Source organism: Lynx rufus, unplaced genomic scaffold, assembly GCF_022079265.1.
Source record: "Lynx rufus isolate CCGP_SWC_20201006 ecotype Redwood Valley unplaced genomic scaffold, mLynRuf1.p SCAF_27, whole genome shotgun sequence".
Taxonomy (NCBI): Eukaryota; Metazoa; Chordata; class Mammalia; order Carnivora; family Felidae; genus Lynx; species Lynx rufus.
In genome coordinates, this window is record NW_025814842.1 from 10,009,854 (window position 1) to 10,023,525 (window position 13,672).

At 52.3% G+C, this 13,672-nt stretch overlaps 2 protein-coding genes and 1 non-coding gene across 5 annotated transcripts; 2 read left to right on the plus strand and 1 right to left on the minus strand.

The window, feature by feature from the left end:
* Nucleotides 1-258: 258 nt before the first annotated feature.
* On the minus strand, nt 259-1,398 carry DNAJC30 (DnaJ heat shock protein family (Hsp40) member C30). The gene has a single exon (XM_047089297.1). It carries the CDS (start codon nt 1,396-1,398, stop codon nt 718-720), a length of 681 nt encoding a protein of 226 aa, XP_046945253.1. The 3' UTR covers nt 259-717.
* A 186-nt stretch (nt 1,399-1,584) lies between these two features.
* BUD23 (BUD23 rRNA methyltransferase and ribosome maturation factor) lies at nt 1,585-13,429 on the plus strand. 3 transcript variants are annotated; one of them, XM_047089363.1, is made up of 12 exons: nt 1,585-1,653; nt 1,751-1,788; nt 3,098-3,193; nt 3,286-3,368; nt 3,467-3,563; nt 6,165-6,261; nt 7,325-7,375; nt 8,048-8,133; nt 8,328-8,373; nt 8,541-8,599; nt 12,942-13,031; nt 13,178-13,429. In XM_047089363.1, exons 1-12 carry the CDS (start codon nt 1,606-1,608, stop codon nt 13,230-13,232), a joined length of 846 nt encoding a protein of 281 aa, XP_046945319.1. In that variant the 5' UTR covers nt 1,585-1,605; the 3' UTR covers nt 13,233-13,429. The 3 variants fall into 3 exon arrangements, with proteins under 3 accessions (XP_046945319.1, XP_046945320.1, XP_046945321.1); XM_047089364.1 differs by lacking the exon at nt 13,178-13,429 and adding an exon at nt 12,206-12,315 and having other exon boundaries at nt 12,404-13,030; XM_047089365.1 differs by lacking the exon at nt 13,178-13,429 and adding an exon at nt 12,206-12,315 and having other exon boundaries at nt 12,942-13,028.
* Nucleotides 12,360-12,490, plus strand: LOC124519428 (small Cajal body-specific RNA 20). Its single transcript, XR_006964109.1, has one exon. It is a non-coding gene; the product is annotated as a small Cajal body-specific RNA 20 (non-coding RNA).
* Nucleotides 13,430-13,672: the final 243 nt, after the last annotated feature.

A 13,672-nucleotide genomic window follows, 5' to 3' on the forward strand; every position in this document is an offset into this window, starting at 1 on the left:
AGAGAGCAAATGATTTGTTCCTCTGCTGTCATGCCCACAGAGTAATTTCTCCAAGGTCATACACATTAGATAAGTGTGGGCACAGGAACACTCAATTCCTTATGCTCCACGACCTTGCTCTCCCACTCCCACATGCCATCAACAGAAAAGGGAGTGGGGTCTGGGGCTGATCATACAAGAATGGCAAGGTTTCCAAAGATCACAGTCTTACGTCAGGTCTCACCTGTGGCTGGGGAACTCACAGAAAGACAAGGTTCGTACAACCCCACAATTTTTCTTTTGGCAGCCAACAATTGGTCACATTGCACGGTTCAAGGTTACACAGGAGCCCCACGGTACAAGCGCGGGGCAGGAGCAGACAATTGTTGCTCAGAGCTTTACAATAAAGCCCGAGCAAGTGTTCCAGAAGCTGACATCAGGAAGGCAACCTCTGGAAGCAGGCACCCAAGGGACTCCAGAAAACCCTTCACTCTCGGGCTTTTGGGACTCTTCTTCTTGGGGCCTCTTTCTTGGGCATCGAGAAGCCTTCTTTTCTGGACCGTAGGAGAGGGAAGCGTACGTGGACGGCTAAGCTGGGCGGGCGGGGAGCAGGAGGGGGAGAGCGGTTTCTCCGGACCCCCGCAGAGGTAGACTATGGAAGGCAAAGGGTTCAAGAACACCGGAAAGGCCATTTTCTCGGGGCTGGCGGGGGGCTGCTCCCTTTCTTCCTCTCTCCTTTTAAAAACGAAAGCCCATGATGATGAAGACCGTGAGGAGAAGGAAGACAAAGGTCGCGTCTCGGGTATCGTCCCCGTGGAAGCCCTTCTTGGCCCGGTCCTCCTGCTGTTTGCGTAGGGCCTCTCGCCGGGCCCTGAGGCGCCGTTCACGCTCCAGCTGTTCTCCGTAGTGAGCTTGGTAGAAGGCGTCAAAGTCGAACATGGTGCGGTTGCCGCCCGCGGTGGCCTGACCGCGGCCGTGGGCCTGAGACGCAGGGGGCGGGGGGCGGGGCGAGCCGGTGTCGCGGACCGGCGCCTTGGGGGGCCGCACGCCAGGTCCGCGCAGGTCCTCGTCGCTGAGCAGGCCGCGGTCATACTTGCGACGCAGGGTGGCACTGCCCAGCACCACGTAGGCCTGGGAGATGCGCGTGAAGCGCTCGGCAGCCTCGGCGCTCCCCGAGTTGCGGTCCGGGTGGTAGAGGAAGCTCTGCCGGTAGTAGGCCGCCTTGATTTGCGCCTGCGTGGCTGTGGTGGGCACGCCGAGCAGTTCATAGAGCGCCGTGCGCGAGTATGGGCCGTCGCCCTGGGAATAAGTCCTCCCTTCTAGGCCCAGGCCGGAACCCGGGCTCTGTGGAGCGCCCCGGGCCAGCCACAACCCCCACAGCAACCGCCGTGGCCACCTCAGATCGCGCTTGGTTGCCATCTTGAACGGGCCATGCGGGCGGTGCGAGACTAACTGGCCAATGGGAAGCGCGCGTTGTTCGCAGCGCGTCGGCCCTCTAGCCAATCGAGTAAAAAGGGAGGCGGGGAGAAAGGTGGAGCATGCGTGTTTTTGGGCGGGAGCGGGGCCGAAGACATAAAAGCCGGGTTCCCGGAACACTAGCGTGAGTCTCGCGGCTGAGGCGTGGGGATGGCGTTCCGCGGGAAGAGACCGGAGCACGGCGGGCCCCCGGAGCTGGTGAGGCTTGCGGCTCGCGCGCGTCCTTCTCTCCTCCATTTAAGGCCCTCGCGTCTTGATTCCTTCTATACTACTCTTCTCTTTTTCTTTCCCGCAGTTTTATGACAAGAATGAAGCCCGGAAATACGTGCGCAAGTAAGGGGAGCCTAGATGTTGCGCGGCGTCGGGGTTCGGGGGCCGGCAAGTTACCGTGATAGCTGGCGCTACTTGGAAAGCACGCAAGAGTTTGGGGTGTTGGGGAAGGAAGGGACCCGGATTGTTCCTATTTTTTACGGTGGGAAAGGCAACTTTTGAGTAAGTCTCGGAACCCTCTGGGCCTCGGTGAACTTAGCATTAAAATGGAGGTGAATCGTGCGTACTTTCTCTAGGGGGTTCTCAAAGTTTCATGTGACAGCTTGTTTGAAGCATGCGGTAAAATCGGCAGGGGCGGTGGATACGTGTAGGGGGGTCAGTGCTGTTGAGGGGGAGGAAGTAGTATTCCCAGAATGCGGTGTGCCCCTGTTTGCATTATCATTAAGGTCTTATGACAAGTGGTGTAGAATCTGAATTTCAGGGGGGGAGTTAACTTGTGTTAACCATAGAGTCATTTAACAGGTGAAGGCTAGAACAGGGACTTCCAAGCCTGCTCTCTCTGATACCACTACTCTAGAGATAACTGTTCTCCACTTTCCCATTCAAATTAGAGTCCAAGACCAAGGCCAGCAGAAATCTCTGATCCGGTTGTCATTATGTAGCAACATAAGCTTTTTTCCCAGCTGCAGAATTCAGTGCGATTCTTCCTCTTGATCTTGGGAAAGGCAGAGAACACCAAAGATCCGTTTTGTTAAGAGGCAGTATTCTCTTGAAGAAATGTTTGGTCGGAATGACTTTGAAGAAAATGTTAACATTTTACCTATTGAATGTTGATGATGTGTTGAAATGCTATTTGGAGCATATCGGGTTAAGATATATTACCAGGATTATTGGGTTGGGTAAACTATTACAATTAATTTTAGCATTTCATTTTAATCATGGCACTAAGAAAGTCCCACGTGGCTTGCATTATATTTCTCATGGGTAGCAACTGCTATGGATTTTTGTTGTACCTTGTTAAGCTTTATACAGGAGAGTAACTATGGTGGGTAATTTTTCCAGAAAACGTGTTTTGAAGTAATAAACATATCAGAACCACATGGAGTTGAAAATAGGCAATAGTTAGTCATTAGCTAAGCGATTTATTCCCTTCACATCAGTTTTGCAGCTGGCAAAGTTGTAATTTGTGTCGCAAAATAACTTGTTGCTGTATTACATGGACTTTGGGGGTCGCTCTTAAATAGGTGTAGTTGGGTATGGTGACTGGGACGGTACCTCAGGGTGATTGTGCCTTGTTCTCTTTCTCTTCTTTTGCTCTGAGCAATGTTTTAGCCCAGAACTCCTTTATCACTTGTGTTTTCTGCCTTCCCAGCTCACGGATGATTGATGTCCAGACCAAGATGGCTGGGCGCGCATTGGAGCTCCTTTGTCTGCCCGAGGGTCAGCCCTGTTACCTGTTGGATATTGGGTGAGATCCTGGGGCCTAGTTCAGCTTGTCCAGGTGGAGGAGTGTCTTTCCTGCTCACACTATTGAGTTCCTGTTTTTATTGTGTCTTCCAGATGTGGTTCTGGGCTGAGTGGAGATTATCTCTCGGATGAGGGGCACTATTGGGTGGGCATCGACATCAGCCCTGCCATGCTGGGTAAGTATGTGCTGCTTAGCATTGGAGCAGACTACGCTTCATGAGTACGGAGCAGCTACGCGTCGTCTGTTTTCCTGACGTATTATCGTCCAATGTAGATGCGGCCTTGGACCGAGACACTGAGGGAGACTTGCTTCTGGGGGACATGGGCCAGGGCATTCCCTTCAAACCAGGCACTTTTGATGGTTGTATCAGGTAAGAGTCTTCAGTTCCTGCTTTTAGTCCTGCAGGTCAGTGCTTCCTAAACTGGTTGTGCAGAGTTACACAGGAGACTTAGAAATACACATCCCTGGTTAGAGCAGTGTCCCCAATTACGCATTTTTTGTGTTTTGAAACTGTCTACTCCTTTGATCATCTTGCGCTGCCAGGTTCAGGTACCACTGGTATAGATTATAGATTCTCTGTGCTTTGTTGGAGGGTGGTGGAGAGGTGGCTTCTTACACCTCTTGTGGGAGCCATCTTGTGGGCCCCAGCAGCCATCTTGTTTCCTTCTTTTTGACTAACTGTAATGGAGAGTGGTCCGGGATTTGCCAGTTTCTTCAGTGGCTTAGTCCTTTTTGGGTTGTCTGGGTTAAGTTTTGAGCCTTTACGTAGTACTTCGATAACAGATCTTAGAACGTTGAAGTGACTGTTAGAAACATGAAGTTGTTCTTTGTGTCCTGTGGTAAATTGTTGATTATTTGGTGTATTCTCTGTTCTCTTTGTTGATGGGGTGGAGGGTAGGGGATAGGGGAAGAAGTCAGCTTTAATCCTGTGATTGTGGGTTGAGCATTAGGGATCTGGGTAAGCAGTAAAAATGTAGATTTGAAGATTTTCTTCTAGGGTAAGGGATTAGTTTACATCTGGGAACAAGAGTGGGGGAAATCATTTCAAGGAAAGCAATTGCTTTTTAGTAACGGTTGAGTGAGATTGTTCTAAGCTGCAGCAAACCAAAGGCCGGTGATACGGTCTGTATGTTTTAGGAGTAAGTAGTCACTTTTTATTTGTTTTTGAGAGGAGAGAGAGTATGGCAAACTTACTACTTTTTTTTTTTTTTTTTTTTTAGCATTTGTTATATGTAAGACATGGTACAAGGTGCTGCGAGGTTTGTGGAAATACAACACAGTCCTTTTAATTTTTTTTTTTAATGTTTATTTATTTTTGAGACAGATAGAGTGCAAGTGGGGGAGGGGCAGAAAGAGAGGGAGACACAGAATCCGAAACAGGCTCCAGGCTCTGAGCTGTCAGCACAGAGCCCAATGCGGGGCTTGAACCCACGAACCGTGAGATCATGACCCGAGCCGAAGTCGGATGCTCAACCGACTGAGCCACCCAGGTGCCCCCCTTTCTTTAAATTTTTAACTCTTCGTGGTGTGTCAGGTAGTATGAGACATGGGCCATACAGCTAAACATGAAGTTGAGTGTGGGGTGTGACCAGAGTTGTGGGACCCACCAGAGCGGTGAAGAAAAGCTAGAGAGCACGGGGAAGCCTTGAGGAGGAGGAGGGGCTGGGGTTGTGCCTTGAAGGCTCAGAGGAACTTGGATAGTCCTGGGACTGGGGATGGGGCTCTGAGGGAAGGAACAGTGTGAACAAAGGCACAGAAGTGCCCAGGGAAAGGAACCTGATAGATTGTGGGAAAGACCAGAGGTGTTTTTTTAAGTTTGTTTATTGAGAGAGAGAGAGCATGCATGCAGGTGCATGCAAGGAAAGGAGGGACAGAGAGAGGGAGAGAGAGAATCCCACGTAGGCTCCACCAAGCTGTCAGCACAGAGCCCGACTCAGGGGCCGATCTCAAGAGTTGGACACTTAACCTATTGAGCCACCCAGGCACCTCAAGAATGAGAGCTTTTTAAATTCCATGCTGAGAAGGTTGAGCTTTATTCAGTAATTGATGGGAAGCTAGGGAGTAGCCAGATCAGAGCTGTATTTTGGGAAGATTATTGAGAAGAGAGGAGAGGGGCATCTGGGTGGCTTGGTTGGTTGAGGGGCCGACTCTTGATTTCGGCTTAGGTCGTGATACCATGGTTGTGGGGCTAACCCCCGTGTTGGGCTCTGTGCTGAGCATTGAGCCTACTTAAGATTCATTCTCTCTCTCTCTCTGTCGCTCTCTCTGCCCCTATTCCCCTGCTAGCTTGCATGTGCTCCCCCACTCCTTCAAATTAAAAAAAAAAAAAAAAAGGAAAAGAAAGGAGAGATTAGTTAGGTTGTTGAAGCAAGCTGGAGGTGGTGATGAGTGCTGACCAGGAGAGTGGTAGAGGAAGGTAAAACCTGGGAGAGGCAGTTGGACAGACAAGTGGGGTTTGGGCTTCCATTCATGTATGTACACAGCAGTGAAGGGGGAAACACCTGAGTGGAGTACATAATAGTTGCTTGAGCGTTTTAAATCTGGGGATGGTGAAGACACAGGTACAGTTGAAGGAACCGATTGAAGAGGAGAAAAAGTGAATGAGTGCCTTCGTGTACATACTATAAAGGGGTTTTCCCTTGATTAGAGGAAGGGAATGAAGGGGTAGGTGGCAGAGAGCCTTGACACACTGAGTAATTTTAAATTTGAGATGCATGGAGAAACAAGGTTGAGAAAATACTGGTTTAGATTGGCTACAAGGAAGCTGATGCCAACCTTCTCTCTACTCTCCTCCATCCGGTATTATAGAATGGTGACCTGGAGTGGATCTGCACAGGCCCAGAAAGAGAGTTGTAGGCAGGAGGGTTTCACCTGGGGCTCAAGGATTGTGTGTGGTGTTAGAGTCTTGAAGAGGCTGGAGAGAGCATTGCATGTTGGTACTTGTCCTGACTGGGGTCCTTTCCTTTCTCAGCATTTCTGCTGTCCAGTGGCTCTGTAATGCAAATAAGAAGTCTGACATCCCTGCCAAGCGCCTATACTGCTTTTTTTCTTCTCTTTACTCTGTGCTGGTGAGTATGAGATCGTCTCCCAGTCTGGGCTGGCCACTTCTCCCTTCTACAGGCAGTAACAGAGTAGGAAGTTTCCCAGGGGAAAGCCATTCAAATGGTACTGCATGGGGTGGCAGGACCTTATGGTTCTCCTGTCTTGGCCTAAAGAGAGAGCTTGGTGGTCTGACACTCCCTAATGAAATGGCAAAAGATGGTGGTGTCTGAGACTGATCACAGTTCCTGTGTCTGGCTGCACTAAATTTTAATCGGAAGTTGGTGTGGGGGCACGGACTCCACGGAGTGAGGACAGAGACCTCCTGTCCAGGGCATGCAGAGTGCTTACATCCTGTGACTCCCACCCTCCCTCTCCCCTACTGCTGATGCTCAGATGGGGTGCAGGAGGGTTATTTATCACAGACAGAGCCTTCAATAGCTTTTTATTTTTGTAACTGATGGTGTTGATTTCAGTTGTTTAATAGGATCAATTGATAGTTTGAGATTTTAAGTCCTAAAAATGAGTTCTTTTCCTTTTTGGAACAGGCCAGGTATATCTGGGTTCTTCTTAATCACCTCACTTCATCCCTGGTTTTCCTAGAATGGGTTGTTTCTTGTGGATGGCTGGCTGTCCTTATGTGTTATGTGGTTTCTGTTGCACACACACACACTGGGGTTAATCTGAGGTTCTAACGGCCTTTGTGTTTGCCTTTCTGTGGAAATGGTTTTCCCTTCTATGTTCAGCCAGCTCCCCGTTACAGTCAGGATTCTGCCCAAGTGTTCCTCAGACAGAGGCCTTCCTTGAGCCAAAAGTAAACCCAATAGTCTCCTGTCACTTACCATTCCTTTGTCCTGATTTGGTTTTCTTCTTGGCACTAAGTCACCACCATGTATTAGCTGCCTTTCTCACTGCAACGGGCCTTCAAGAGTTCAGGCACTCTCTCTTTTGTTCACGGCTACATCCCCAGCCCTGAGAACAGGGTCACGTGCACAGTGGGATTTCAGATATTTAGTGAACGAGGAAGAGAGAAGTGTTGGGCCCTGAGCCCATGGTATGTTTGTAGGAGAGTGATGTTTCTGTTGCTTATAGGTCCGTGGAGCCCGGGCTGTCCTGCAGCTGTATCCTGAGAACTCTGAGCAGGTGAGCGCCTTGGCTACTGGAGGTGCAGGGGAGGGGGAGAGACCCAGAACAGGTAAGCTGTCCTGTGCCTCCCTCACCTGCCCTCTTGCTGTTGGGAGGTGACGGAACAAGGAAATTGTTGCTGACTGGTGGGAAAAGTAGGGAGTGAGTACCTGAGGGAGAGGTTTCTGCGGGCTAGGATACGACCTGTGTGTCCTCTCGGCTGATCTGTGGTATTACAATTATGAGGATGTGTCTGATTTCTGTAACCAAATGAATGGCAGTGGGGGGAGGATTTGATAGGATGGCAACAGCTGTCTGTTCTGTGGCGGGTCACGCCATGGGGATGAGGAGATATAGGTGCAGACCCTGATAGACCAGTGGTGAGCTGTCCCCGGCCCCTAACTTGAAGGAGTTTGTTTCCTGAATGGTGGCCTTTCATTCCTGAGATGGGAGCAGGGAGACGGGTCCCTGGGCTAGAAAAGTGAGAACCAGGGGAGTTGCTGTTCCAGCCTGCACTTTCCTGTGTATACGCCTTTTGGGGACTCAGAATTGGGAACAGTTTGATGAAGACCTTCAGCTCTCCTGGGTAGGGTCCACCCTGGGGGGCAGACTGGCTTCTCGAAAGGAGTGGAGCAGAAGCTGTCTGCTCCCCTAGTCTCCCTGCCTGACTCGCTGCCGTTTTCTTCTCAGTTGGAGCTGATCACGATCCAGGCCACCAAGGCTGGCTTCACTGGTGGCGTGGTGGTGGATTTCCCCAACAGCGCCAAGGCAAAGAAGTGAGTGCTGGGGGCTAGTGTATTGTCCGCGTTGAGCGGAGAGGGTGTTGGGGTGATGAGTGGGCCAGAGGAGTGCTCGGCTGGGTCACCGGGGCTTACACATTCTGCACCTGTTCCTGGGAAGGAGTGTGGAGACTTGTACCTGTGCGTGGCTTTATGAGCCCAGCCCTCACTCTGTACTTTTCTGGTTTCAGGTTCTACCTCTGTTTGTTTTCTGGGCCTTCGACCTTTCTGCCAAAGGTGAGGGATCCAGAGTTTGCAGGCTCGTGTCCTTTAGATTCCCTTCTTGTGGGGCTGGGCCTGGTACCTGTTGGAAGGACTCAGGCCTGGGTGGCCTGACCTTCTGGGGTGGGGCAGGTGGGTTGAGAGATCTCCAGGTTGATCTAAGAGCACGCTGGTCCCCGCAGGCCCTGACCGAAACTACTGATGAAGAGGAGGCCACGGAGTCTGCGTTCACGAGTGAGAGGTAAGCAGTTGTCACCCCTGCCTGGAGTGCGGGGGCTTGCTTCTGCCGGGGTCGTCCTACGTGGCTCTCTGCTTGCACCAGGTCTCGGAGGTTCAAGTGTGGCAGTGACACCAGGGTGGTAACAGTGGGGAACCCTGTGGGCCTGTGCCTGTTCCTGCCTCAGGCTGGGCAGCAGGGGCCCTTCTGGATGTCTGTGGACAGCCAGGCAACCATCTTTCATTCCTCTCTCTGCCTTCCCTATTGCCAGGACTGCCGGGTTGTCTCCTCCCTCCCCGAGGCTGCCTCCACCACCTGCATCCTGGCCTCTGTCCCCTCTTGGCTCTCCCTCCCCGCTCCTGTGTCCTCATGTTTACTCTCCTGGGTCATTCCCTCAGTTTGCAGAGACCCTGTTTCTTCTGTCTTCTCCCTAAGCGCCCTAACTCCCCCCGCTGCGCCCCCTCGTGCATGGGCTTCCCTCTGGGTCACATCTCACGTGTGCCGCTTGCTCCACCACACCATTCTCTCACTCCTCTCTGCTCCCACCTCCGTCTCCTCATGGATTGCTTTTCTCAAGGCCACGCCAGCCTCTGTCTTGCCAAATCTGTGGCTGCTTCTCAGTCCGCTTTCTCTCTTGTCCTCCTCTTAACCTGCCTGTTCCTCGGGCACTGACGACAGCCAGCCACTCCCTCGATGCTTTTCCCAGTTCGGCCTCCTGCCTGCCATCCTGGTTTTGTCCTCAGCTTGCTGGCTGTTCTTTCTCCGAGCACTCTGGGGCCCAGCCCGGACCCTTTCTCTGCTGCCTTAATCACCAACTCCAGGTTTGTTGCTTTGGGTTTATGCCTATGGTCTCAACCTCACCTCCATTTTCCTAACTGCCTCCTAAGTATCCATACCTAGGCTTCCCACAAGTATTGGGAACAAAACCCAGCTCTTGTTTTTCACACCAAGACTGCCTTCCTCTGTCCTTCCCCACACAGTCATTCTTGTCTTTCTTACCTCACATCTGACCAGTCCTCTGTGTCTGTCCGGGTGACAGCCGGTCCCCTCCCCTGGTCTGAACCCCCACCATCCTTGCCTGGAGTGTGGAAGTTGCGGCACTGGCCTCCTTCCACTTTGCCTCTTTGAATTGATTTTCTGCACAGCAGCAAGGTGAATTCTTTCTTTTTCCTTTAATTTTTGAGAAAGGGAAATCACACGATGCCATTTATCTGTTCCAGTATCCTTGGTGAGTTCTCCTTACCCTTTATTTTCCTTACCACCTTTCACTGTTCTGAATCCTGTGTGTTTGTTTGCTTGCTGGCTCCCCAGCCAGAAGGAGGACTTGGGCTCTGCTGGTGTGTCCCTGATCCCAGAGTAGGGTCTTATTGTTAGTGAAAGGTTTCCGGTGTTTGCTAACTGGATAATTGATGGTAAGGCAGTGAAGGAGGTTATTTCTTAGTTCTGGTTGATGTGAGTGAGAAGCCTGAAGACTTTTAAGACGTTTAAGGGGAAAAATGCGCAGAGAATAGGTCAGGAAGGCCACGGGTGGTGAAGATCACAAGTGTGTTCCTTGTGTCCACTACAGAGTGGAGCCCCCTGACCTCCCCACGGTCATCTCTGTTAGCTTCCTCAGCCCGTGTTCCCCGTGGGGATTTGCGGGCCGGTGGTGGGGGGGCTCTCCTAGATGTTTTCTGCTCTAAGTCGCCCACCACTTGCTCCCAGCGAGTGGCGCCCTCTCCCACCTCACAGAGGATGTGCACGTGGTTCATCCCCCTCCACCCACCATAGAATCCCTCTTGTCCTCACACTGGGGTCTACAGACGACATGTGCTAACTGTAAACTTAGGTAAGCGTCCGTTTCTTGGCTGTTCAGCGAGGGGATAATGCCAGCACCCGGGCAGCGTGTGGAGGAGCAGAGCGCGTGTGTGTGGGCAGACCCGGCACAGTGCCCGGCACGGGCCTGTCTCCCTGGCTCTGTGGGCACTCGCTCTGTGGGTCCTCGGCTTGGGGGGTGGGGGGGCAGGGGGCTGTTGTCCTTTGGGAGGATGATCTGGCCTTCTCGTGTTCTTGTCATTTTGTCTAATCATTCTTTTTTTTTTTTTTTTTTAATTTTTTTTTTAACGTTTTATTTATTTTTGAGACAGGGAGAGACAGAGCATGAACAGGGGAGGGTCAGAGAGAGGGAGACGCAGAATCTGAAACAGGCTCCAGGCTCTGAGCTGTCAGCACAGAGCCTGACGCGGGGCTCGAACTCACAGACCGTGAGATCATGACCTGAGCCGAAGTCGGCCGCTTAACCGACTGAGCCACCCAGGCGCCCCTTTGTCTCATCATTCTTGTCAGTCTCTGACTCTCTCTGATGACTCGGTCCACCTGTGGCATTTGCCACTACTGCCCAACTTCCTTCTTGGCACCTTTGGTCTGGGTCGCTCACTGCCCCCACCTGCTGCTCTTATCTGCCCCCATGACTCTTTCCCATCATTACTTCTGTGGCTCCCAGCTTGCCACCCAGCTTGTCCTTCCTTACAGACCCTTGATCATTAGTCCTGTACTTCCAGCCCCCTGTTGGCAGCTGCCTCCTGCTTTGCACTTGGTGCCTCAGACTCCTGCCCCCTGGTTGTGGGCATTCTTAATGTTTCTTTCATGCACCACTGCCTGTACGTGCTGAAGTGTCTAGATCACATTGTCTCACTTCTTTGTTGTGAAACCTCATTGGCCGCCCACTGCTTACTGAAGGGAGAGCACACTCCTTGCCTGTATTCACACCTCCGTGAACTGGCCCAGCCAAGTGAGATTCTGAGATTTTTTTCTTTTTAAAATTTTTTCATGTGTTTTTACTCAGTTTTGAGAGAAAGCATGAACAGTGGAGGGGCACAGAGAGAGGGGGACAAAGGATCCAAAGCAGGCTCTGCACTGACAGCAGCCAGCCTAATGTGGGGCTCAAACTCAACAAACCGCAAGATGATGACCTGAGCTGAAGTCAGACACTGAAGCGACTGAGCCACCCAGGCGCCCTTAACTTTGTATTTTAGAGGAAGGGAGAGAGCGTGTGAGCAGGGGAGAGGGGCAGAGGGGAGAGAGAGATTCTTAAGCAGGATTCATGCTGAGTTCAGAGCCTGACACGGAGCTTGATCCCACGAACCATGAGATCATGACTTGAACCAAAATCAAGTCAGATGCTCAACCGACCGAGCCCCTGAGCTTTTTTCGTTTTTAATGATTCTGACTTTTATTCTTAGGTCAGAACAGATGAGAAGTAGCTGCAAACATGGTCTGTGCTGGAATCCGGCCTGCACTGGCCCTCATGCAAGGAGGGAACTTGTGCTTTGGACCCTCAGGATCTCACTTGGACCCCTCCCCTTCTCTCGCCTGGCACACGGGTCTCTTGTTCCCTAACTCTCCCTCGGTCCTTTCAGTGCCGCACCCTTGCGTGGTTCTTCTGGTCTTGCTGCCACCCCACCTTCGGCCTGCAGAAATGCCCGCTTATCTCAGCAGCCTTCTTGTTTTCCGCAGACTCTGCTTTTCCTTTCCGTGTCATTCCCTCAGTAGCTGCTGGGTCTCTGTACTCGCTTTGCCTGGTGTGGCTGGTCCCTGCCCTGGCCCAGTCGTGGGCTCTTCAAGGGCAAGCCTGGTTCGTATCTGCCGTAGGACATCCACGGGTCCGGCGCTCAGGTGCTCAGGAAATGGTTGTTACTCAAATGGCGAGCGGCCCTCCGTGGCAGGAATTATGCTGGAAATCGTTTGAGCCCAGCTGCCAGGTGGGGATGTGGTTTAGGGACAAAAGGCTTCTCCCTGTTCCCAGGGCCTCTCTCCCATGGGGCTGTGAGGGGTCCCTTTTCTCCTCAGCCAGGGCTGGAGGCCAACATCAGTGCTTGAGGATCCTTGTCGCGGCTGCCGTGAGCTGACAGCCTTGTTTTCCTGCCTCAGACATCTGTCGTTGCTGGGAACCCCCACTTGGTCTATGCCAGGCACGCCGACCCCGCAGCCGGACTAGGGTCCGAAGTCGGCAGCACTGGGCATCGGGCCTCTGGCTGTCCTTGGCAGTGCCAGGCTGACCCCAGCCTGTGTTGCCCTAAAAGTAGCTCGGCCCCCTGCCTGCCCGACAGGCAGCACCTAACAAGGGAACACACCTAAACAGGTGGTCACTGCCACAAAGATGCCCGTGAGGGAGCGGGGCCTCTCACCTCCCGCTCTTCTACCAGACAACTGCTTTGGCCCCAGGGGATATCACTGGGGGAGGAGAGGTGTCCAGAAGCAGGGACTTCTGTGGCAGGGGCATCGGAGGCCGCCTGCCTCGGGGAGGACCACTATTTTTCCCTGCGTGGACTAGCTTGAGTGCCACGTGGGTTCCACCCGTGCCCTCAGAGCTGTGTTTCCCGCATAGGATCCAGCGCAGGATGGCGAGGCGCGGGGTGGTGAGGAAGAGCCGTGAGTGGGTGCTGGAGAAGAAGGAGCGCCGCAGGCGGCAGGGCAAGTGAGTACCTGGGCTGGGGACAGGCTGGGGATGGGGGGAGGGGGTGGTCCGTGGCCACCAAGTGATCGCCTGCACTTGAAAGCGTCCCTGAGGTGTAGGTCCTTTGTTCTTTTTTCTGAGACCGCCCCCTTGTCTCCTTGCCACAGGGAGGTCAGACCCGACACCCAGTACACCGGCCGCAAGCGCAAGCCCCGCTTCTAAGCCGTTCGCTCCACGTAACCGGGCAGCTTGGGTCTGCACAGTTGCAAGCGGGCAGTTTTCTCGGTCGAAGTGCCTACTTGCATCCGCTGACAAAACATTGCTTTAGAAACGTTTTCAAGTTCTAACCGTTTTTCTTTAACAAAAGTTCTAAAAGCATCTTATTTTGTTCTAAAAGCAATAAACCACTTTCTGTGGAACTGTGGCTCTGGCATTTTCTAGCTCTGGGATCCTGAACAAGTCTCGAGTTTCTCCGAGTACTTGATTCCCCTGATCCAAAAGAGGCTCAGAGAACTTGAGTGTATGAAAAGCACCCTATTTTAACCTACAAGGAACGCAGGTAGATGGAATTTTGGTCTGTTTATTCCAGCACTAGGCAAATTTGGGAAAAATGGGTGGGGTCAAAGTATCCGTGGGACCCACTGTTCTGAGGCCACCGCCCA

Excerpts from the sequence above, each read along its gene's own strand:
- BUD23 (XM_047089363.1), top strand. The coding sequence starts at position 1,606 with ATGGCGTTCCGCGGGAAGAGACCGGAGCACGGCGGGCCCCCGGAGCTG. Across the intron at positions 7,376-8,047 it reads ATCCTGAGAACTCTGAGCAG|TTGGAGCTGATCACGATCCA; the intron begins GTGAGCGCCTTG and ends TTTTCTTCTCAG. Across the intron at positions 8,600-12,941 it reads TCTGCGTTCACGAGTGAGAG|GATCCAGCGCAGGATGGCGA; the intron begins GTAAGCAGTTGT and ends TTTCCCGCATAG.
- DNAJC30 (XM_047089297.1), bottom strand. The coding sequence starts at position 1,398 with ATGGCAACCAAGCGCGATCTGAGGTGGCCACGGCGGTTGCTGTGGGGG.